Here is a 26,170-nt window from a genome sequence, read left to right as displayed (position 1 = left end):
CGGCACATGAATAGCAGGTCTGTTCCAGCAGCTGCGTCCTGGTCCAGCACAGAGGGAGTCTCCGGGAGCACAGGGCACTGCGCTCCGCTGCGGCTGCTGGGGAAGAGACCGGGGGCAGGAGGATGGCCTCGGAAAGGGACAACACCAATCCTCGCGTGAGTCCATCTTGGGGAAATACCTGTGGGAGGGAGAAGCGGGGGGGAAGAGCCCCAGTTTGGGGGAAATATCCACTGCTCCTATCATTTGCTCCTCAGCTTTGGCAGCCAATTTCCTTTGAAAACTCAGTTCTGCTTTTTTCCTCTGCTCCCCTTTGAAGAGAAACCAGCGGCAGGATGTCTGCTGTGTTCTGCCAAGAGCAATTATGAGCCTTTTTCCAAAAAAATAAGGGTAAGAAGAGGGACATTACTAAAAAGAGATGCTTTTTAGGGAAGGAGGGGCAGCAGAGGAAGAGATTAGCCTTCAGCCCTCAGAAGGAGGCAGCACATACTCTACAAGCTGCATAAGTCTGATCTGTCCCTCATCTCACAAAGCCTTCCTCTGTTTGGCAGAAAGTACTCTCAATCTGGAGAGGAGAAAAGGAAATAAATACAGCAAATACTGAGGGAGTGCAGAGGCCAAGGTTTCCTATGTAGGGTTTATAGAGAAACAAAACTTCTTGGTGAAGCTCTTTCAGTTCTCTGTGTTCCTATTCTGAGTGTTTGTATTTTTTAAGAAGGGTGTTTCTTATGCGCAGCGTGCGTTCTCGGAAAGGGCAACTACCCAAGGGTTTGGAAAAAAGAGACTGTTAGAGATGAAATGGAATCAAAAGCCCAGATCACAAAGACCCATCAAACCTTAGAAGGTCAAGTCCAGATCTGCACTTCAGACAACTGTGGAGAAGGGAAAAATATGAAGCATTGCCTAGGGCACAGCTTCCAGCCCTGAGTAGGTGGCATCAGGGTCCAAATTTTGCAGATGATTTTTCTGTCTGAAATGGTCTCAATCATCCTTAGACTTGGCAGTGGGGAAGTTTATCTGGGGTCACAACTTTTATTTCTTCGGCCTGCGTCAAAGAAATTAAGATGGTAAGATTTGTGCCCTTGGAAATAATCAGGACCATTATCCTTAACTAGAAAGGAGGACTGAGACTCTCCAAACCTGCAGAATCTATCTCCACTGAGATATGAGGTGCAGAGCAGCTTTTGAAGGCCTGGGAGTAGCTATGCTCAATAACAGACACAATAAGTGAGGAGGATGAACAGTTGGTGAAAATGTACTTTATTAAGGACTGGCAGAGATAAAGGTTAGTCTTTCCTAGAACTAGACGATAAGGGGAAAAATATAGATGTCATTAAGCCAGGAACTAGTGGTAAAGAGAGGACAAGAAAATTATGCTAAACAAAAAGGTCAAATTAACACTTGTATATTAAATCGCTCGATGGAAAGTTTCAGGTTTATCATGAAGTCCAGGTATAATAGATGAAAAAAATCAGCTTCACTGATTAAAAGTCTCACAAACTACTGAAAAATCTGGGGTTTGAAGTTTTCTCTTTCAACCCATCTTGAGGTTAAGTGAAGAGCCAAAAGTGATCACCAGCATCATCGGCCTTTACAATACTCAGAGAAGTAAGCCCAGAAGGTCAAAGGTTCCTTGAGTTGCCAGACTGAAAAGAACATCCTATCTGTTTCTAGAGCAGGGAGGTGTAGAGCGTGCGCCGCTACACAGACTGCCCCAAGAATAACTGTGCTGCCAAGATTTTCTTTGTGATGCCTCCCAGGGAAGTCAGCAGGCAGTACAAAACACAGGTGAATGCACACAGACTCCTGCACACTTGTGATCAGGAAATACACAGTGCCAGGGGAGGCAGTGTCACCCACTGGTGTGATGGATAAAACCCCTTAACCAAACGAACGTAGTTTGGTTCGGACTCCAAAGGATGTAAAGGCCTGAGCTGCAAATGGAGCAAGAGCAACTCTGGTTTCAATCTGCTCTCTGAAAACCCACAAAGGAGCAGAGTTGACCCAGTGAGCATCGAGGCATGAGCTTGGAACACCAATCATGCGATTAACACATGAATAGCGAGTGGCTTTTCCAAGACTCATTTATCAAGGAACAAAGAAAGTTGTGGGTACAAGGAGTCTCACGCATACCTTTACTATCACATGCAATTTGACTACAAGCCAACCACTTTATTCTATAAATAAAGGCCTGAGTGAGACTTCTTTAGCTCTCCTGGCTAAGCAGCCTGACTGCATGGCAGTGATTTCCCCTTTACTGTGACGACCCTCAGGGTTGCTCCTCAAAGCAGAGACCTTTTACCAGCAGCAGATCTTTGGTAAGTGATTGATACTGCACATAACCTTGTCATATGGTAACTTTGAGTTGTGCCCTGGTAACTTTGATTTTATCTTGGTAACTTTGATTTCTTTTCATGCTAACTTTGACTTGTGCCTTAGTAGTTTCGAATCATTGTTCAAATGATTGTGCTGTATAATAGCAGAGTGAAGCTTGCCATCGAATATTTTAAGTCACATTTTTACAACATCGTATTAAAATCACTTTCACAAATATCTTTGATGATGATTCTTGAAGTGATCTAAATCCCCATTCATGACAAATTGGTGTAGTTTGCAGAATCCTGAATCTGGGTTCAGGACAACAGCTGAGACAAGCAGAGAGTCCTGTAAATGACTTGACTTGACAAGTGTGAGGTGAGGGGAGGAGTGGTCAGTGGCAGAGGAAAAAAAATGTTATTCAGTGGAAAGTACATTTCAAAGCCTCTTTAGAGTCCCTGCTCCGAGCAGTGAATGCAGAGCAGGTATCTTCTTGGAAGTTTCCAGCTGTGGGTCTGCGAAGATCTCGGGGAATGTGCACTGCACGCTGTAACGCGACTCACTCCTCCTCAAAGAGCTCCTGGATGGAGCAGCAGGAACAGTTTTGAAAGTTAACTATGATACAATATAGAAATAGGAATTTTTATTTATAGACCGAGGGTCCTGTGCCCGAAGCAGCTGCACAGTACTTCCTAGCATGTCTTACACAACATTGACATGGACAGGCTAGGCAGGTAACTAAAATTAAAACAATGGACCTTTGTGCTCACATTGGAGACAGCAGGAAAAGGCAATCAAGATTTAAGAAGGCTCTAAGGAGAACTGATCAGTCCCCAATGTTTTTTGATTATTCTGAAGCATGAACAGGAGCTCACTCAGCAAAATTGAAAGTGTCTGTAACAGGACTCCCTCATCCAGCATGTCATCAGCCTGTGGAATTTGCCATCTCCTGGGGCAGGTTACAAGGTCAAATATTGGGGCGAGCAAACATTTAAAAGAGGTTGGGAGGTCCAGTAACAATATTTACAGTTATGCAAGCTAAAAAAGGTACCTTCAAATTCCATAAGCCAGTAGCAGGATAAAAATAAATATGCTTTTCAGTTCCCTACAGGCAATGGCACAATTGCCGACCAGAGTACAAGTGGCAGCTTGTGTGAGAGAAGTTAGACACCAGCTCTCCATAAGTGACACCTAGGACTGGTTTTTAACAGCAAGAAGTATCTCCCATTAACCCACCTTCTCCCTTACAAAAATTCTCTTGTTCTGTGTGTTTCTAAGGAGTCTTTTTTCCATTCTGACTTCTAGGAAGACCAACAAAACCTCAAACGGTGCAGAGACAGATGCAAAAAAGAAATGGTGCTGAAATAGAAAAAAGACAGAAGACTGTGCAGCCTTACCTGATTTATGCCAGCCAGTCAAGTGCTAAGAAAATAAATAAAACTGGAATGAAACTATTTTAATTAAAAATATTAATTTACGTATTAAAAGATAAAACTTTGACAGTATTTAATCTGAAAGATGCATTTTTCTCCCTGGACGTCTCTCTTTGTGGCTTCCAAGAGAAACTTTCACCTTCCTCTATTAAACACCTGCCACTGACAAGAAACCAGGCAGAGAGCAGTATCCTGGTGAGGTATAGCAGAGTACATCCTGAGGTAGCTGGGATCTGAAAAACACATTTGGGATAGAAACAAAACAATCCAACAAGATCCCGTCACCAGTCTCCTCTTACTTCAGGAAGCACAGGTTTATAAATTAGAAGTATGGCTTTGATAGAAACACTCTGACTGACTTGTCTGCACTTCTTCATGCTATTGTCCCCCCTGACTCTCGCCTCCAACCCTTCCATAGAGATTTGCAGGGGGGACAGGGGAGGAGACAGCCATACAGGACAGCTCTTTTCAGCAGCAAAAGGCCCATTAAATCTGTTTAGCTGTGTACCTCAGCTGCTGCAGCTCACGGTCTGGCATCTTAACACAACCCCGTTTCATTGGTGATTTGAGCTAATGTCCCAGCCCTTGAATGGGAGCGACTGAGACAACATCCGCTCCACCACTCCCACCACAGCAGCAGTAACCGGGAGAAGCTCTGGGGACAGCTGAAACCAGTAACACTCACACATATTGCCACAGCTAGGTCTGTTAGAGCCCCAGATGGATATTGCAGAGCAGAGCAAAGATTGGGGCTGACATTAAATGGCTCCATAATTTTATTAGGTTTATATTTTTATGTTTTCTTGCATGGGTGTTATGTTCTGTACAAATGGGTGTTTAAGGGATGCGTGCCGGATGAAATGTCATCCATGGTCATATTGCAAAAGAGGTTATATACTGTATGTTGTGTCTTTCTTTTTATAGTTTCTCAGTCTTTGGATAAAAAAAATTTACAATCCTCTGGGATGAGAAGCAGAAGTAATACCTCACCATTTAGGGAATCATTCATACTTCAAAAGTAAAAAGAGTAAACAGCTAAAATAATCATTCTGGAAAACAGACCCTACACTGAAATTTTTTGGCAGAAGTTGCTTCATGAATACCTTGAATGGAAAATACATCTGTGGAAATAAAGACAGGTTTACAAGTAACTTGCAAGAAAAAAAGATTTCAAGTAATTGCGTAGTTTACTTCCAGTGCTCAGTTTTTGGCCAGATCTACAGCAGGCAGATTTTAGAAAGGCAGATAAATAGAGTTAGCTATAGGTGTAACAGTGTGGACTTTTCCAAAATGCCCACAAAACTATTGGAAAGTCCCCCTCATCACAGTAAATCCCATCTTTCACATCCCACTTTCAGTCTAGACCTGATAAGGGCATGCAGAGAGAGTGTTCACAGCTGGGTTAGACTTTCAGATTTTTGGTGTTTTGTGGCTTTAACTTGTGCCTCAAGGCTGTGATGTGCTTACAGGTTCCTGGTTTGGGCATGTGTTTGCCTGCTCCTGCAGCAGCAGCCAGTCTGTATTTTCTAGTGCTCCAGGACCTCTCCTCTCCTTCAGCCATTTTCTAGAATAGTGGCAGTCTTGTATGGCCAATGAAGCAAAGTGCCTGCCCCAGTGGACCTCTGTAGCATTATCTGGGTTCTGTAATTGGGGCCTGGTCTGCACTGAGAAGGAGTCTTTCAAAAAGAAACCTAAGTGCTTCAGAAAAATCCATTTCTGTCACATCTTTGTACATTGTGTGCAGTCCAGTTATCAAGAGTCTGAGAGTTTACCTCACTGTGTTTTTAACTAAACTAACTCAGGTACTCCAGCCTTTCAAACAGGACCCCACTCCCAGGGTTACACTCCATCACCTTTGATATTCATTTGACTCTGGCAAAGCTGGTTCAGAGAGATACATTCAAAGAAAATGAAACACTTTTTGGCAGGGGTAATGTTCTGGTTCGCTGTCCTGCAGTGGTTCCTGGGAGGATCCCACACCTGCCCATGACTGGGACTGCGTGGCCATGAGAGCATGGAGAGGCAACAGAATATCTCCTTTCAGTGGCAGCTACTCCTCACTTCAGACCAGTAATCTGAAGGTTCAGGTCTTGGTGTAGCCAGTGGGAGAAGCAGGGAAGGCCCTAGCAGTAACAATGATTGCTCTCACTAGTGGACACCACCCAGACTGCAAGATTTCAGGCTGCTCCTTGAGAGTAAAGCCTTTACAGGGCTTGGGCAGAGATTCACTCTGCCCCGGTTGGTCAAAAGACAGGTGTGAAATAGATTACTACACTTTGGAGCAAGAGTGATCCTATGCTTTTGTTCCCCAGCTGCCAGGACCCAAAAGTCTGTGTAGCACTACCTGTGCTGGTCCCAGAAAGCAGCAACACTCACACTAGGACACAGACAAGTGTGAGCACACGTGCTGAGAAGGAGGAGACTATTTCTCGCCATCAGTACTAATTGGTCCTTGGTTCTATTGTCAGATGCAGTATTTCTCCTGTTCCCTTTCCATTCCTCCTGCCTGCTCTACCTGGGCATGGCCAGCTTTCCCACTTAGGGTGAATGTTTGCTTAGGCCCTTCCCGAACACCGGAATAGTATTTTTCACCCTGAGGAACTGGCCTCAGGGTTTTAAGGCATGTGGGGAAGATGAGGCACGTGTGGAGTTAAATATACCCTTGGAGCATCCTTACACCAGTGGTTGACCTGGATCCTCACACTCCACCTTGTAGAGGGGCAGTGAAAGAAAAGTAGCAATGTCTTTTGGCAGGGAGGGAGCCTGGTCCCACACTGTGCACTGGACATGGCTGATGACCATAGCACAGCCAGAGCTCAGGTCACAACTAAAATATTAAAAGTAGAGGGGGACAAAAAATGGGCTCTGTAAAAGCAATCTGATGAAGCCCAGACACTTCTGAAGAGAAAATTGGGAGGGAAGGAGGGAATGACCTGCGTCAGGGGGTGCTGCCACACACCCTGAGGTAAGGGAAGAGAACCTCAGAGCTTGACTGCTATAAAAGTCTATTAAGAATAACAGAATTTCTTTGTAAAGCTTGTACAACTGAAGCAGGGAGAGCAGAGAGGGAGCAAGGCCCAGGGGGCACAGGCTCTCCCTGTGGGGATGGGAGGGAGGTGAACTGGCACAGGACCTGGGGTGACAAGATGGCACCTGTGCAGCACGGGGGGATTGAGGGGACACTCAGGGGCCCATGATCCACTGAGTGACAGCACGTCAGCATGGTCACACCCTGTTTGGGGGACAAGGTCAGCCATCAGCCACACCAAACCATGCCAGGACAACCAGTCTGCCGCCCCGCGCCGCTCCACCAGCTTGGCCTGGCCTGCTCGTTGGCCACCAGTGCCACTTCTCTTGTTGCACCATCTCCTCCTCAGCCACAGCCCTCAGGGGCACCATCTCTTGCCAGGCAGCCATTTCACACACCGAGATACAGATACATCCACCCACACTTGCACCTTGCAGGTCTGAGTGCACAAGGAGTGTTGGTTTTAGTGAGTAATCATAACCCTGGTTATGGTGGTGGCAACACAGCTCTCCTGACTGGCCGACAACAAAACCTCCCACTGAGACATCTTTGTGAGTGGGAATCCTCTGCAGCATGAAATACCTGCCAAAACACACCTAAATTGAATTTTTCTATCTTTTGTCAAATAGTTGCCCTTCTCACCTTCATTCCAGCCTGTGCCCAAGAGCTAATCCATGCATGTGCTTCTCTCTGTTTGCCCCCAGCTGCCACACAGGTACAGCACCTCCCCTCCCTGGACCACCGAAAATGGAAGCCTCCAGTCCATGTCACCATTTCTCAGCCCTTCCTGTAAAATCTGTATTAATTTGCTCTGTTTCTCTTCTGAGAACCAAAAATGGGCAGTGCTGCAGGCATACAATAACCACACACAGAAGTGTGAGCTTCTCCAAGTACAAAAGGGTGAATGGGCATTTTCACTGCCATTTCCCTATGCCTGGCTTGTGAGTCAAATGTTTATAAAACTGTCTGTGAGGAAAGGCAAGACAAGAAATGAGCTCTACGACTGTAATCTAGACTGCCTCAGGTATGTAAACATATAACAGAAACGTCTGAATTGGACCCCAGAATGATGGAAGGGCCCGTGTGCAGAGGCTGCAAGATCCACATCACCAGTTACCATCCACCTTGACACACTCCTTTGAACTAGCCAAGCTATAATTCCTTGTCAAATTACATGAATCAGATACGTGAGTCTGTAATTACAGCTGTGAAAACCATTATACTCAGGATCTTAGAACTTGCTATCCAACATAACCCTTGGGGACGAAATTTCTCATGAAGCTGCTTGGGTCAAGGTTCAGTGAGTGCTGGAAATTCTGGGGGAATCCTGTTGGCAGGTTTAGAGAAATGAGAACAAGAAAATGAGATAATGTACTGGTTTGTGGCTTGTTCATGCTCTCTTGGTTTTTTCTTTATTTTTTCCCTAATATTTATGCATATTTGCTGCAGCTTTCTCTTTTGCAGTCACATAATTGAATAATATTTTGTGAGATTTAAAAAAAGGCCCAAATTCACCACAGACCTTGATTATGAGAGAAAAACAACTGCTCCTACCAATCTAACAAGAGCCAAAGGGCACCAGCCATTCTTCTGTAACCTATGTTTTACTGAAGGTGTATTTCTGCAGAAAATAACAGCACAGCAATACTTTCCCAGGATTTGTGTGAGAACCAGGTTCTTCTGTCCCTCGTTCTCCAAGCGTGCTATGACTATCAATGAATTTAATTTCGCAATCTCCACATGGAGCAAGAGCTGTTTTCCTGCCTATTTTACTGATATTAAGTCAGGCAGAGATGGTTAAATGACCACTGACGTACCCAAGGACACAGCAGTAGAAGGTGACAGAAGGAGGAAGGAAAGACTGAGCATCTCTGGATGGGTGAATGGCCACGGAGCAGCAGTATTCTTTGGTTTCATCTTTGTTCTCACTGGCTAAATTCTTAATCTCTAACAATTTTCGATGAAACCATTAAAGATGTTAATTCACACAATGTAAAGAAGAGCATTAATTGAAGCTGTCAGCAAGAGACCACACACAATTCCTTCCCTGCTGAATGTTAACTTCAACATCAGTTGGAAACAAATTTTGACACACTTTCAAAAGTTCAGGCACCGAGCTCTGTTCACACCTCTCTCTTGCTGGAACTAGAGTCACTTGACCACAGTGGTGTAGGATGAAACCCCAAAGCGAAACAAGCTGAACTATGTTAAACAGAAATTCTGACTCAGAATGACCACTCAGGTTCTTGATGCAACTTTTCAACTTGAACTTTGCACCTCCTTCTGGCTGATTCAAGATGAAATGTTCCTGCACGTCCCTGTGTGATTTCAGGCTGTGGCCACATGGTTTTTGCTGACTGAAGTTTAAACAGGGAGGTTCATCCTTCCTCATGACCACCATCAATTATTGTTGCTGCCTCAATGCAACGCTCAAAGTAATCACTCTATCAAGACTGTCTGGGCTAGGAAACCTCCATCACTGAGTGTCTAAGCTAACCCAGATCATTGTGAAAGAAGTTCATTAGGGAATATGTCTGGACAGAGACAGAAATAGCAGCTCCTTTAGACAGGCTTATCTGTCTTATTGCAATGGGATAATTGCTTGAATTCTTGAATATTTCTTGGCTGATTATGTTAGCTGAAGATCTAGTTAGTCTATGATTATCAGAAGACAACAGATAGACAATCTGGGTTCTTCACTTAGTTGTAAAAAATAAGGTAAACAGTTAACAGATACGAATGCAATAGAAACTATTCCTACCTAACATTGGCACTTGGGGCTTTTCTCATCTTTTGCCCATGGTGATACCTTGACTGCCAATCCACGCTGATCAGGGAGACATCCAGCAAAGGATTGATATGCTACAAGAAAACAGAATGTGCTGCTGTTTTCTTTTAACCAGAACAGATTTGAACTCCATCTTCACGTGCTAGATTCTTGGGAGCTGACTCTGGACCAATTCCTTAGCCAGCCCCCATTTTTGGCATGTGGTTGTGAAAAAGTTGCCGAAGGGAGTTGTGTCAAAGGGCTTTTACTTTGCTCCTAATGGCTCCACGTACAGTCTGAAGGAATCTGAAGCGCTCACGAAATGTGGTTTCCCCTCTGGTGTTTGCTGTTCAGCTGGCTCAGCAGCTCAACCATTTAAAACCATTGTGAGTGGATTTAGCACTTGTGAAATAATGCTGGCCTGTTCAGACCCAGAGAGGGATGGGCAAAGTCCACTGGTACAATAAAAGCCCCTCTTACCTCCTTCTCCTACGAGGAGCCAGGGTGCAACGGAGTTTGAGGCAGAAAACTACTCATATCCAGGTGCAGCTACACAGATATTGGGTGAAAGAGATATGGGCCTACCAAAATACAAAAAGCTAACACATGTTCAGAGGAAGGAATAATTTCAGCATCCCAGAAGCAGGGAAAAAAAATAAAAAAGAAGAAAAAAACCCATACCAAAACAAATACACCAAAACCTCACTAAGTAAGCACAGGGAGCAAATCACGAAGGAGAAGGGAAAAAAAAGAGGAGTACAGCCCCAGAAGAGAGCTCCAGCAGGGTGTGTGCCATAAAATCACAGACTATGAACGTCAGAGACTCTGTCCTCAGAAACCAGAGAAGATGGAGCGCCCCGCTTGCCCCTAGTCTGAGCTACCAAGTGTAGCAAGAGGTGTGTTTTGTCTCTGAGCTGATCTAACACCCAGTTATTCTGCTGAGACCGTAAGAAAAGGAGCTATCAGGCACTCTGTAGATCTTTATCCATGTGTAGAGATTTGAACCCAGGACCAGGCTCAGACAGGCAACTCAAGAGCAGATGGCAACAGGTCTTGGTGGCTACTAATTAGACTAGCTTTTGGCTAGTGACATTGAGTTGAGGAGCCCTCTGATTCATTTCCAAGCCCCTCTGCCCTGCCTTCAGCCACAAGCCCCCAGCCATCACCCTGAGTTACTGAACAGGGTCAGTCCTATGGTGTTCCCTTTTCTGGGCCGTGGCAAAGCTGCAGTTCCCTTGCAGGCCCCTCCCTGGGAAGGGGAGTGGGCTCGGGGCTCGGCTGCGGGCCAGCGTGGTGGTGAACTCAGGTGCTTACGGCCAGGGTGGAGCAGGGCCGTCCCAAAGCGCTTCCTCTTGCTCACTCACACAACAACAAACAGGGACATTATCTCTCCTGGGGGAGCAGCTGACTCAGACGCTTGGCCAGATGCAGGGAAAGGTGTCCCTGTCATCGCCAACAGCAAAGAATGGCTAAAAAAAAAAAAAAAGATGCATCACTCTGTGGCTGCAAATTATAACAATACATTCCTCCTTATTCTGATCCAAAAGCAATTTTTTTTCTTCCTTTGTTCCCCTTCCTGTGTTTTCCTATCTGATGAGAACTTGTTTCTCAGCTAGGAGCCTGGTCAGTCTGTTATTGGTGTGCCTAATATCATTTTTATGTTCCTCCCATTTTTTTGTTTTACATATTATCAAATGACTTATGAAAAGTAAAGTTCAGCCAACTAAACCTCAAAGGAGTTATGCAAGAGCAAGGAACACTGAGCTTTACCACAAGCCCTGTACATTAAACATGCATGTCCATGGGTTGATAAATCTGTTTATGGAGTACATTGTGGGTACATAGAGATGCAGATATGGCTGGCAGGTGCTGTTCCCAGTGGCTATCCCTAAATCAGAAGACGCTGTCTCCAGTGCTACTCTTGACCTCTCTGAGAACTGAGGGGCAGTATCTGGCTGAGTAACTCCTCCAGCTGTATCAGTCAATTCCATACAGATGATACAATTCCATACACATGATACATTTGTACCCTGCACACTGACAAAGTACTTCTCTCTTGTTATCATCTGCTCAGTGGGCGTAATTGTAAGGCTGATTCAGCAGAAATGAGAGCCGTACTTGTGGGAAGTTTGTGTCAGGACCAGCCAAACACACAGGCTAAGAGAAGGCTGTGATTTACTGATCACAATCTTTGTGTGGAAACATCTGTGTCCTTTAAAGGCCCTCTTCTCCTCTTGGTGCATTGCGAAGGGCATTAGGACTCTGTGACTCCTCTTGGTTGGGCTGTAGATGATACTTTGTGGACACAAAATTGTGGGAATGTTGTATCTGTTACAAAGCAGCATTCAGTCTGCCTTTTGCCCAAGGCACACGCGTTAGGTACACAGCCAATGCTAACATGTTGATACCTGTGAGCAGAGGGAAATTCACATTCTGTACTCAAGTGCTGCAGAGCTGAGGTATTGAGATGATGTAGGGAGGGCAGAAGATGGATTACAAGGTAAAAGGTCTTCAAAAGGCCCAAGAAAACAAAACTGTTTGGTGCCAGAGTCAAAAACTGGAGAGAACAATTAAAATGATTTCACTAAATATTTATCTCCCTGTCAGGTAGGGATAAATATATATTAAAAGCCACTGGTCATGACAATCATACTAATAAGTGCAAAAAAGTTTCTGTTGCCCACTTTTCTCTGGTCGTGCTAGCAGCAGCCTCAAACAGAGTATCAGGGTGCTGAAACAGAATATGAGAAGCCATGGATAAGAAAAAGAGGCAAACTGGCATTTCTTTCTGTTGGGTTTTATTTGGGTTTTTTTTTTTTTCAGGGAAAGAACAACAACAACAAAAAAGACTGTAGTGGGTGCACAGAAAGGCACCACAAAACCCCAAAGACTGCTGCACAACATATTGACAGTAAAGCTGAGCTGCTCCAACAGGGGTGAGCTCTGCGGGGGGAGGCAGAAACCCAGAAAGAAAGGGTGTGATCAGACGTGAATAAACCACAGGGATAAACTCCTCACTCATTTTGTGCTAGGTATGTGTAAATGTTTCAATGCATAACTGGAACTGGGAGCTAATATGAGCCCTTTGTCTAAGCCCAGGCCAATTAAAGACCACCACAACTGCCCTTCAAACACTGTCATTCAGTGCCCAGCCTGCCCTACATGGTCCAGGATTTTTCTTCCTCCTCCCTATCTCTTTCATCCCTCCTCAAACATTAAGGATTTCATTCGGACACAGCATTTTGGCTATCCCCTTACAAGGATCCAGCTTTGGTACACGATGCACACTGAGTGAACTCCACCTGAAATCCAGGGCATTTGTTCTGCATCAGTGGTTCCCACTTCTTCTGTCCTTTGGCCATCTTGAAGGGAGAAACTACAGGATAAACGCTAGGTACAGTGAGAAAGGAATCATAAGAAACTTCACTTCCTGCAAAGCTTTGTTTTCCCACTCCAAAAACTTAACGTGTTCAGTTATGAATGTGAATGCTTTCTTCAGAACGAGACTATTTGCAGAATCTGGGCGTTCAATTTTCAGAGGAATGGTTATTCTGCTTTAATCTCCTCCCATTCCTATTCTGGCTCTGAGGTATTTGCTTCCCAATACAGTCTCCTAGGAAGGCCTCATTTGCTACACCTCTTTCCAAAGGTCTCTCAAAGCAACGTCTACTCAGGAGATCTCAGAAAAACACAACTGTCACTAAGGGAAAGATTTGGGCCTCCCTTTAATTTCTGCCATGCTGTACTATAGCTCCTCATTATAAAGTTAGCTCTTAAAGGTTCTTTGTCTCTGCAGGGTTGAAAGTTGCTGACTGAATGTCTGCAACCAATTTTCCACCAGTCCTCCTTTAACTGGCCATTGTCAGCTATGCAAAGTGTTTGCATAATGCTACAAGATCATTCACACATCAATCTTATTTTACATTTTGAACCTGTTTTGCAAAGGGGTTAATGAGAAAACAAAACACAACCTGAATAATAAGTCACCAGAAAAAAACACTATCCTAATCCTTTAATATAGAGCCAGAACAGCAGTTCTTTTCACAGGGGGAAGGGGACGGACGTTCTTCTAATCTGAGAATGTAATTCCCAGGGACAGTGTATGAGAAAACAGCAGTAATCTACAGAACACCCAGGAACAGTTGTTGAAAGATTCCCAGGGTGTTACTTTTGGCAGGACATCAGGTTCCAATAAAACCCTCTGAAAACACTAGCCTAACAACAACAACGATAATAATATTTTACACAGATGAAGGGTCTTTTATCTAAGGCTCACTGCAAATGATGAACGAGCTTCTTGAGGAGGGGCAAATGAAACTGATGCTCCACAGATACTGCCACTGATTTGGCCATGTAGAAAATAGGTTACTGTGTACAGACTTCAGAGGGCACACAGAAAAGAGTTAACATGTAAAGGCAAGCTTGGGAACATTCTTCATGGAGAACTTCCACAGGCATTGTAATGTATTTCTTAACGTTTTCAGTAAATCAACTGCTGCCATTCCACATACACAATCTGAGCACCCAAACCAGGCAACCCATGATTGCACTGTGCAAATACACAGAGCACTTGGGGAGTTCATTCACACCTACTTGATTCTAATGTGAAATTCTATGTACTGTGCTTCAATTCCTTCTTGGCACGCTCTTGTACGTTTACTGAGCCTAGTCCGGACTCTAAATATGCACATAACCGTATATAAGTGTATGAAAAATTATGGACTGGAAGTGAGAGATTGGTGTAGGCTGCTTGTGAATTGCTGGAAGTTTTGGATCCAGACTTTCACTTTGTAATGTGAGCTCATCTCTGCAGGGCAGCTACTCCACAGAGTGGACACCTTTCACAAAACCTGAAATTCTGCATCACTCTGGGCCACATGAATCTCAGCCTATATTTCATATGCCATACTGTGAAGATGTTGCTTGTGGTGCCACAGTAGCAAAACCTGCAGCGAAATACAGCTTCTACTGCATCATTAACAGTTTTTATGGCTGAATTGGGTTGCATATGACTTTTTGGCACGAACATATCATCAAATGTTGCTGCTCTGACCTTACCTAAGTGACCTCAAGAGGACAACATACATGGAGATAAAGTGGTTCTTTTCCTCAGGGTCTCTCAGTTTATATTTCACATGAGGATTACATCTTGCTCTTTGTAGCCACTTTCAGAGTCAACACCATTCTCATTTCCCAGCCCAGCACTCTCCTCAGACAGCAAAAGCTGTTGAGTAGTCATTGCCTGGGGTACGGAGACACTGAAATTCCTACTCACTGCTTACACGAAGGAAATGATGAGAAACCAGTCATGTTTCCTCTGTGTCATAAGGGTAACAACAATAGCAACGAAGGCTTTGTCAAGACACCCCCAGTCTAAGCAGTGACTAACAACCAGAAAGATTAGATATCAGGATGATCTAATGGCCTGCTGCTCCCAAAAGGGGGAGGCCCTGCTCCACTTCAGCCTATGACCCTTTGCTCCCTCCTTATCTCCTGCTCCCAGAGACACAGCCCACCTTGCCCTTGTGCTGGAATTTGCCGAACCCTTCTCACAGATAATTCAGCTCATTAAAGCTAGAGAAAATGCTCTCTTTCTAATTTTTAAAAAGATTTTATTTATTTATTTTAATTTAGCTTATCTTATTGAGCTGGTTTGGCTCAGAAGAGAGTCTTAGGAAAGCAAAAGTGCAAGAGAGCACAAGACTCACAGCAGGAGCATTTGCTCTGGACTCTTAGATCACCATAGCTACAAGGTGTAACCCTCAGAGTTGTACAGAAGATACTCTGTGGCCGCTAGTTTCTCTTTTTTCTTATTGTTGACCTTAGCTACTTTCTGAGATAATTCAGCCAAGTCAGGAGGCAGATTAGCAGAATAACTGGTGTAATTCTGAAGTTGTATTCGGCTGCAAATGCAGAAGAGAGAATATTTCTGGCCTCTTAGAGATGTATTATACAATACCACAAAAGAACGAAGCGGGGCAATTAGAATTGATGACACACAACTGGAATAGTTTTTATGGGTTGAACATTCCACGATGGCAGGGCATCACAGCCTCTAAGAGCTGTGTAATGCTTTACTCCCTATCAGATATACCCACATGGCTTCCCTGTGGCTTGAGACAGCATCCATCACTAAGCTAAAATACAGAGAAGCTCAACAAGCATCATGAGTCACTGTGGCATTCAAGTCCATTTTCTCTGTCCAGTTTTGCATGCCCTAGAGCTGGAGGGCACCTGGTCAGGATCCTTAAAGGACCTTCAACGCCAGCATCACTGGAGTGTTTTTGGCTCCCTACAAATGCACAGGCATTTGTTCCTTTTGGCACTCAGTTCCTGTACAGAGGTGACAGATGTGGAAGGGCTGTTGTTAGACACAGGTTAAAAGTTTACAAATTGGTCTTAGCAGCTGTATTTGGAAGCTAAATTCTGAGAAAATGAACTGCTCCCATCCTTCCAGATTCTGCTTTTGAACAGCCCTATAGTTATGGTCAGAGATTAGAGAGATTTTTGTGGTGTTAAAAGAATGTTTTGCGATTTCTTGTCCAGCCATCTGCCCTCAAAACTGAGCAGATGACTCACCAGCATTCACCTCCATTTGTTACTGAGCTACAACTCTTATCCCCTCGGCTTCTTGTGAAGTTCCACTCTGTATCTTTTCAGAAGCAGAGCCTGTTCTAATGTGAAAGAACAAACAAGTTGTGGGAAGCAGCTCAGAATTCAAGTTTTCGAAAGCTCTCCTGTTAAATTCCCTATGAGCTCGTGTGCACGTATTCACAGAGGCATTTGCACACATAAATCACTGCTTGCTTACATCTGGCACACGCAAAGAGCACGCTGCTTGGCACACTGCTTACGTGTGCTTCAACTACTCACTGCAGGCAGCTCTGCAGATAAGTTTGAGGAAGTTCCTTTATAATCAGGAGACACAAAACCTTACTAACTATTTTGCTGATATATCTTTATGTATCAGGCTCACTGTTGCCTGCCACTTCCCGATGAAGTTTCTGCAGCCTTGCACCCATGGGATTATCAAAAGAGGTGCTTTTAATTCTTGGGAAGTAGAAAAGATATTTCCACATCCCAGATGTTATTTGTTTACCTTGCTGTACCTATAAGTGATCACAATTTGACCAAGCTTCAATTTCAAGAAAAGCAGATATCTAAAGCAACAAATACCATCTTACCCAGACCACACCATCCCACCCAGGCTGAAAAGTTTACTGCAGTCTCACAGAAGCAGCTCACTACTTTGCTTGCATATTCAGCCCCAAATATAGAAGATATGGCCAGAGAAGTTCAAGCTAAAAATACCAATCTCATCCCATACCTAAGTTACTTTTACCACCTTGTACCAGGGTAAGTGCAAGTCGAGTGGATTTTTCAGAGTGGTTTGTGAAAATTCCTTTGTACTACAACATTGATCGTACCTCTTTCAACTGTAATATTTTTTTTTCCCCTGCAAATGGGTCAGATTCCTTCTGGGTCCTAAACGACAGCTTTTGAGAAAGGAATATTTCTTTTACTCTTAACCTGGAAATTTACAATCTGGTCAGAACTGCTTTTGAGTTATGCAAGTCCAGATCTGTACTCCTTTCATAATTGTCTACCATGGTAACAAAGAGGGCAGCCCCATGTCTGGTCCCTCAAGCTCTGTACTTGTGCCAAAGATAACCAGTTATACTGGCATAATTAATTTTGATGCATTAATAGCACAACAGTTTTTGTCTTTACCAGCCAGAATATTTGCCAGTAGGATTTGGCAAACATAATTTAACAAAGTTTTTTCCTCTGCTAAGAGGAAGAACAATTCCTGATTTTAAAGAACAGGAGAGGAATCCTCACTTAGGGATTAATCATCACTTTGTAACTCCTGCAAAATTCACACTCCAGGCTCTGATTTAGTTATACACAATTGCTCTGGCTTACTAATTAAGAATAACATGGGTATTAGCCTTTCTTCTTTTAGGTTTTTAAATTGCTGATTTAAAACTTCTCTCGGTGTGAGAAGCATTGCTAAATATCTGAAGTGTAAAATAGCAAGGACATTTGCATTTCCAGCCAAACCCACAGGGGTCGGAAAGAAAGGCATGATTTACATTCAGTACCTCCGCCTATAACCTGGAGGACATCTGGAACTCTTCAACCTCCACTCTATGAGAAAGGGACTTCTCTCCTGAGGCAACAAAGCAGATTCAAAATTTGACTCTATTTGTTGTCACTGAGGGAGCTTGAGCTTGAAATTATCAATTCCCTCCTACGACTTGTATACGAGACAAAGCAAGAAGTGCTCCAGAGACACATGGAGCTGACACTTACAAAGCCTTTCTTGGTCTTTCACTCGAGTTCATCTAACAGGTATCCAGCTTTTCAGCTCGTGGGTTTTCCCAACTATCCTGAGTCACACTCTGTTTATTGTGAATGGAAACAAAAGGAAAATGGTTTCTCCATCTTACTTTAGGAAAAAAAACCCCAACCCTTCCCTTTCTAATCTAAAGTAGATTTCAATGAATCCCACTCACTTATCAGTACCAATAAGGCCACTCTTATGGTGGGGAGAAGATGATTTACAAGGGTCAGGCTACCACATCTGCTGGACTTTAATCTGGTCCTTTACAAGAGGAGTTTGATAGTGCTGCTGAATGGCAGGGGTGATAACTCATCTCAGCCTCATTAAGGCAACATTTCTTCTAATAACTTGTTATTAAGAAATATGTGATCAACTTTGGCTTCAGTACTCTGTAGGGATTTATTATTTTCCTGATTCCTTTGAGCCTGGTTTGATAGTGGTTTTGAATTATGAAATTTGATGCCAACTTTGATTCGTGTGCATCAATAGCCTTTTTTTCCCTCAAAAAAGCTCTCTCTTTGTTCACTCCTTCATGCACTTGCTAATCTCTTTGTACCTGCAGAATTTCTTTATAATAATAATAATAATAATAAATGGCAGCACACAGGATTTCTTGCTGTACCAAACCAAAGCACCCAAGAATATACGGCAACCTGGGAAACACGCAGAGATGTGAGTAAGAGGAGATGGGTGAGATGGATGATAAGCCTGGAGGCAGTGGCAGAATGAAGCATGGGCACAAGGAGCACAGGAGTAGGGGCAGGCCTGGAGGCAGCCATTAGGCAAATAAGGCACATCCAACCCTATCCCATCATGAGGGGTTCCACAGGGAGCCACGTGAGCCTTTCCGATTGACTCTGATGAAGGGATGCTGGAAGTAGATCGTTAAAGCATTTCAGCTGGGACATCCTCAAGACACAGTAAACATTCCCACTGGAATGAGCTACTCCTTCTGTGTCAAGACGCAACAGGACGTTGACTGAGCACTCGTGCTAAAGATGATTGTGGTATGTGGGGTCATGGGGGGAAATGGTGGTGGAGCAGCATCTGCTTTACTCCTCAGGAACTTTCAGACACGTCTGTAAGGCTTGCACATTGCATAACCTCCTGCCACAGTAGCAGAAAGGGTTTGGGGGGGGGTCTTTGGCATGGAAAGAAATGAACAGGATGAAAACCATTTGTACTGGACACCACTACTAGATTTCATTGTGCTCTGTCTCTCTATGGGAGCCTGGATTCCCAAAGGAAAAGAACTGCCAGGAAGGTCCTTTCTGTGCATTTTTCCAGGTAGCTGCAATAATTTCTTTCATATGGAGATGTCGTTTCCACATGGCAGGGATTTCTCAGTGAGTTCAAGATTCTATTCCTGAGAGTGCAGACTTGCAAGCTGTCCAGAACACAAGGCAGTCTGAATGGGGCTGCTTGTTCATTTAACTGTCAAATGTATAGCTGAGGTAAGAAGTGCTTTCTCCATTTCCCCCTCTATTTCTAGGTGTACTCCAAGGGATTAAATGCATTTTGAAAAGTACTCATGCTCTGTTTGCAGTAGCAGCTATCCCTTACCCCAGCTGTAGCTGGAAAAGCTGAGATCCACTGCAGTGATTTTGCTAACATTCCAGTGACCTGACTATCCACAGGGACAGGGCATTTCTGATAGCAAGCCCTTAATTCTTCATTCTGTAGACCCAGCTGGTCCACAGAGGCTGACATCATTTGACCACAAAATATAATGCTAACCACCACGTTTTTTGCCAAAATATAATTTGATAGCTCAACACATGAAAATTTCTTTTGGAATCAGTGTCCACTATATATGCTATTATTCACCAGTGGCATGCATTCAATGTCCCTATGCAATCATCCAGCAGTCTTTTTTCTATGGATATATTTGCCAAGATGAAAAACAAGGAAAAATTTAAACTATTTCCAATGTCTTTCCAACTGTTGGACTATGTTTTCTGAACCACATTGTTGAGTTGTGACCTAAATTGATGAATATTCTGTGGAGCAGCTGCTATTCAAACAGTTATTCTCCATTTTCTTTTCTGATTATGATCTGTAAGCCACTGAACATGAATATTATCAGGTGGGGCTACACATGTGGACAATCTGGGTTCATTACAAAGCAGGTCATAAGGGAAGTTACTTCTTCCCCTGTAGTCTAGAATGATTTTATAGCCTTTTTTGGAATGAAGAGTTCTCTTTCAACAAAAAAAAGTCCATCTTTGCAAATATATGCTTGTGTTGCTATTGCCAGTTTGACAACTGTGACATATGAACATTTCACAGGAAATGTGGAGGTTTTTTGGGTTTGTATTTTTCTTCCCCCGGGCAGCTCAGAGTCCTGAAAGAGCAGCTGATGAAATATTGAACAAGTGTTGTTAACATCTACTTGCAGCAATATAACAGCTCAGCTATAAGTTTTAGTCAGAATAAAATCTTGATATGGAATAGTTTTCCACTGGAAAAACTTCCAATGAATCTTTTTGAAACTGTGTTGAGAATACCAAAATTTGTGAAAGTTTTCCATCTAAATATTTCAGGATGAGACATCTAATCTTTTCACTTCGAAATAGCTCTTTATTTTGTATTCGATTTTATGTCACAAAACATTTACAAAACATTCAAAATATTTTTGGGGTAGTTGAAACATTTTCTCTCAACATAATATCGGATATTTTTCCCCTTTAACCTTTCTTTCCCAGACAATTTTGAAGCACTTAGCATCATCCTTCCAGATCAGAACAAAGTGAATGTAACCAAGTAATGAGTGCGTGTTGCGCGCTCTCCTCTGGGTCCGAGCCACGCAAGCTCGTGGATCAGTTACAGCTTTCTGCTGAAAACCTTGGCTCCTCACCTCAGGCTGCAGGGACTCCCATGATCAGCTTTGGACATCCTCTAGTTAAGGCTTCAGTGTCCAGGCATTGGCTATCACAACAGTATCTATACTCCCTGCATTCTGCAACTCTAGCACTGTAAGAACAACTGTGTGGTCTTAGTAAACACAGAGCAAATTCCAAACTCTGTAGCAAGATACCTTGAACAAGCACTTTGTGCCTATAATACATTGATTAATAAAATAGAGGAGTTCAGATGTGTGGAGGACTGAGATTTTCTGCATAAAATGTTTCCCTTTCTTGATCTTGAAAAACAGAGGAAGACCTAAACGCGGTCAGTTATCTCCCAGGTAATTATTGGTTATATGTAACTCTTGGTTGAGATGCAAGTTTTTTCCAGCTGAACAGAAGAGTTTTAACAACACTACAAGAAATTCAGTGATGGTTGCTAGAGCATGTAATTGAGGTTGTTACAAGTAAACACCAGCAAGAGCTGGGTATTTACCAGCTAAACCCAGCAACTACCCACAGTTTCAGCACATCCTAACAACCAGCCCCTTTCTAACCTGTTCTCAAAAGGTTTACCTCTTCAAAGAATCATAGAATGGTTAGGGTTGGAATCCCCCCAGCCATGGGCAGGGACTCATTCCACTAGACCAGGTTATACCCAGCCTGGCCCTGAACATTTCCAGGGATGGGGAGTCCACAAACCCTCTGGGCAACCTGTTCCAGCACCTTACCACCCCTACAGTAAAGAATTTCTTCCTAATATCTACTGTAAACCTGTCCTCCTTCAGCTTAAGGCCCTTCACCCTCGCCCTATCCCTGCATGCCCTCGGAAAATGTCCTTCTCCCTCTCTCTCATAGGCCGCTTTTAGGTGGAGGAAAGAGCTCCAAGGCTTATCTAAAGCCTTCTCTTCTCCAGGCTGAACAATCCCAACCCTCCCAACCTGTTTCCATAGGAGAGGAGCTCCAGCCCTGTGATCAACTCAGTGTCCTCCTCTGGACTTGTTCCAGCAGGCCAACACCTTTCCTGTGCTGGGGGCCTGGGAGCTGGATGCAGTGCTCCAGGTGGGCTCTCACAGGAGCACTGATGCATAGCATCACCTTGCTGCAGTGCAGAAGAGTGAAGCAGAGGAGTGTTGAAGTTCAGGATTTGACTCAGATAATGACCATGCCTCTGCCACTGTGTTTTTGTGCTGCTCCCAGCTATGCAGATATCTCTGCAGATGTTTGCCATGCACAGTTTGGCCGGGCAGGCTTAGCTGCTGCACAGCAGGCAGATGTATTCTGTTGCAGTAACCATGACAGGAAAAGACAAATCAAGCAGATCCTTCAGGTGGCTCAATACCCATCCAGCTTGTCATGCAACTGCAGCAGTATGAGTACAGTTCCATTGCCTTTCCAAGGGACACAGACCCAGTTAAGCTTTGGATAATCCTGCTGACCTGCCATTTACATCTTTGGGATCATTATAGCTAGGTGAATCCATTCAACAAAAGAAACTTTTGATGTCAGGACACAACCAGATCTGAATGAGGCACGGCCTTTACCGTCTATTTAACTCTACAATTTATTGTCTTTTAAAGCCATGCTAGATTATTTATGGAGAGGAAACTAATAAAAGATAAAGATAGATGGCAGAGGTTTTAGAATGTGTGCTGTTCTCTGGCAAGAAGCTACGCAAAAGCAGAGGAGTCGCTGCAGGGAAAATACAGCTTCTCTAAAAAAAAAATATCCAAATATCCAGTATTAAGAGAAATGTACTTTGTCATAATCACATGGCAAGGTCCTTATAAACACCCTTGATTTTGGAATGTCTTAAATTCACACTTTTTGGCATCGATATCCTGATCCCACATATCCGTTTGAACAAAGATGATAAACAGATTACTCAATTAAAGTGAAGAATTGACTAACTTTACCTCAGTGTAATAGGTGGCCAGAATTGCTGCTATATCAGCAGCAAAGCTGACTCAAGTTTACCAGTGTACAGCAATGCATTTCAGAAGTTTAGGAAGAGAAACAGATACTCAGGAGTCCTTGGGGAGCACTGAATTATTCAGTGTTGCCTTCTGAGTAAGGCTGATGCTGCACCACTTGGCTGCTTCTGTACCAAATCCAGTAACTGGTATTTGACTGGAGCATATGAAGGTGTTGCATCTTAATTTAAAGATTTCAAGAGATGGAGAATTTACCCCCTCTCTTGGCAAGTTATCTCCCTGTCCTCATTTTCAATTTAAATTTAACCTCAATTCAGCTTCCTGTTAGAAGGGGTTTGTATGCATTCTCCAGCAATATCACAAAGTTGGTTTAGTACCTGATACTTATTAAACCTGAATTAACTTTTCTTTTAAGCAGGACAGCTGGATCTCTCTCAGTTTCCCATCACAAGGTATTTTACAGCATCTTCACAATTTGTATGTCCTTTTCTGTGCACTCTCCAGATTTTATAGATTTCTCAGCTGTGAGCAAGTTTCTCACAACATTGTGATATTAAACAAATTAATCTTATGAACGCAGGTCTGCTCCTGTCATCACTGCAGAACTGCTGTGTCCCACAGAAAGCTCACGTTCAGTGCTACTTCCATTAGGACCCTTAAATCCATTTCTGAAACTGCCTTCCAGTTGGATGCTTCTTAATGCTCATAAGCTGTATTTCACTTGAGTCGTACCTAGCAATTACTAGAAAGACTAGATATGAAAAATAGTTACAGTAACCCTTATTATTTCATGCCATATCAATGCAAACTGGCCTGGCAAAATTACCTGGAGTGTGGCCACATTGATTAGAATCAAGTTACTCATTCATACTGGCTCATCTGAGGCTGGTTTCACTTCATGACACACAAAGCTCAGTGATCCCCTCTTGCCTTCGCAACCTCCACAAATAAATATGAATAGATTTTTGTTAAATAGCATTAGTTTCACTTGCTCCCTTAGCCATATTTGCAGCCTCATGGCCCACATGCCCTCTATCACAGGCTGCCTCTCACATATTCTATTCTCCAGGCCTGCAAGAGTCTTTTATAACACTTATTTTAAGCCAGCTTTGGGCTCAAGAAACGACACAGATAAAAATACTGAGCTGCCTCAGCACAGCAGCAGTCAACACGTCAAACCCAGTTTGGATGGTTCCAGCTCTAGCACTCAACATTTGTGCCAAACCCAGCTATAGCACCAGCTAATTCTGGCCAACAGAGCACATCAGTGGGGCTCATAAAGGGCTGCAAAGGGCAAGAAATCTGACAGAGTATCATTTAACACAATGAATATTTTCAAATAATATTTTCTGAAACAAAAAAAATAATGCCCAAAAAGCCAAACCTCACTTTCTACTGGGCACAATATTTTCTATTCCCTTACCTGCTCTGCTAGTTGAATCCCATATCAAACTTTCTCATTATTTGCCCTCTGCTATCAAAGAAGCTGAGACAGGATTACTGAGGTCATCAATGCCTCTCTCTGAGGTATCTCTTCTCTAGACTCAAAAGTCTCCATATTGCTCAAAAACTTATTAAAAGTTAGCAAGAGAAAGCTGTGCACCTCACACAGCTCTTTTGCTTGCCTGGTGCTGTTTAGGCATGCTGGGCTTTATTTTTTTATTCTTTATGGCTGCTGGTTTTCATCTTTCATGGCTATTTGTGAGGGCTGGAAAGTATTTCTGCATTCCCGTGATGCTTGATTACATTGCTCTGATTTTCTTTAAGCACAAAAGAGAACTACTGAGTATTTCTGCTGTTCCTGAATCATTAAGACTTTCACCATCTTCTGCTAAGCAAGTGAGCCATACCATTGTTAGAAAATACTTTACTGCTGTTACCCTTTAAAATGCCCTACTGTCCTTAGGCTGCAAGGTAGAGGCTTCTTTTGCTCCCTTTCACGTCTTTCCCTTCTTTATATTTCCATAGGCTCTAATTTACATAATTGCTGCCTCCTTCCTCTTTCTTCTCCTCTTCCCCATTTATCTTACATATCTTGAAGCTGCCTTTACTTCCTCACTTAACAAGGAGGTGCCGCTGACCAAAGATGTCCTTGTTCACCATTATGAAATTGTGGTTTTTAGTAATCTAGTAAAGTTTCCTAGAATAATTTCTAGTTTTCATTCACTTTTTCCTGTCTAGATCTCACAACTTCTGTCTGAACTTCTCTTCCCAAACACATTCATTCAACATTTTCTTGGTTGCTGGGCAAAATAGGCCATGGGGAGCATCAGACACAAAACTAGACAGAGATGCAGGAAACAGACTAGAGAGTAAATCTTGTGTCTTTCCTTAGACAAGTCAGAAGATGGAAAGTTCTTCATTTAACATCCTGACATTTCTTGTTTTTCTAACAAGAAAAAATGAGATTATTTTCAATGTCTCTTCAGAATAGGCTGGACTAGGGTTCAGGTCCTGTTCTCATTCACTCTAATTACAGAGTCATTACCAGGAATTACTAAGCTTGAACAGGCAGTCTCTTTTCTAGGAATTAACCAGCTCCACTCGGTTTGAAAATTATTGGAAATATGTTTTAGGCATTACTACCAAAGAAAAGAGAGGCTACTGGGAAAATGAGATTAAAAAGTCTAGAAGTTTAAATAAGCACTAAAATACCAAGTACTTACTTACTCATTCCTGTTAAACTTTTCAGAAGCTTGTGAATGTCTTGGGGTGACTTTATGATGTGTATCCCATATTGCTGCCCTGTGCCCAGAAATTAATTTTTGTACCTTTCTATGCCTTTAAACTGGGCCTGAGTGGGGGAAGGAAAAACCGAGCACCCCCAGACTATGCTTTATTAATAGCAGTGATAATTAAATGTGCTGTTAGTCCAGCTGTGTTGGACTGGGGAGTCCTGGGGGAAAACACTAAGACATAGCATTACCTTCCCAGATTTTTAGGAGTGCCTTGGTGAAAGATGGAAAATGTATAGTGTCCCCTAAAAAGCTGAGAACAGATGAATGAAGTTGCCCCATTGATGCTCCTCCTTCCTGTTACATGCTGGGTTTGAGAATCATAAGGAAGAAAAGGACAAGTGTACGTGACGATGCAGAAGTTTACCAGAGCTGAAAGGACTAATGATTATGAAATTAGAGTCTTGATTACAGCTGAGCACTCATTAAGCAAAAATGTGGCAGGAATATAAAGCTAATTCTTGGTAGACTTTTTTTTCTGTTTGAGGGCAAGTATGATAACACACAACAAAAGGAGCATTCAGCTATGCATAAGCACAACTACTAAATAGCTTTTCTGGTTTTGTTTTCTGGGTGGTGGGGACTTTTTGTTTGTTTGGGTTTTTTCTCCTTTTTTTTCCTCCTTAAATCAAGTTGTCTGCAATAGCATGAGGGAAGAGGAAAAAAGGAAGAGAACTGTTGAGAAAATAGTCTTCCTAATAAACATTATAGAAACTTTGCTCCAACATCATAGCTACTTACTTGATACTAATGCTGCTGTTTGTAGG

The 26,170-nt window shown here is 43.1% G+C and overlaps 1 protein-coding gene across 4 annotated transcripts in view; it reads left to right on the top strand.

Moving 5' to 3' along the window:
• The first annotated feature begins 12 nt into the window (after window positions 1–12).
• Window positions 13–26,170, top strand: part of NINJ2 (ninjurin 2) — a 46,140-nt gene continuing 19,982 nt past the window's right edge. Inside the window, exon 1 of one of the 4 annotated variants that reach the window (XM_008643983.2) lies at window positions 13–155. In XM_008643983.2, coding sequence (XP_008642205.1) covers window positions 123–155 — 33 coding nt within the window. In that variant the 5' untranslated portion in view covers window positions 13–122. Of the gene's footprint in view, window positions 156–2,235; window positions 2,316–18,812; window positions 18,896–26,170 lie in introns of those variants that run through there. The other 3 variants (XM_017726228.1, XM_017726230.1, XM_017726229.1) reach the window with 3 other exon arrangements.

Source organism: Corvus brachyrhynchos, unplaced genomic scaffold, assembly GCF_000691975.1.
Source record: "Corvus brachyrhynchos isolate BGI_N302 unplaced genomic scaffold, ASM69197v1 scaffold191, whole genome shotgun sequence".
Lineage (NCBI taxonomy): Eukaryota > Metazoa > Chordata > Aves > Passeriformes > Corvidae > Corvus > Corvus brachyrhynchos.
This window is presented reverse-complemented; position numbering and strand designations above follow the sequence as displayed.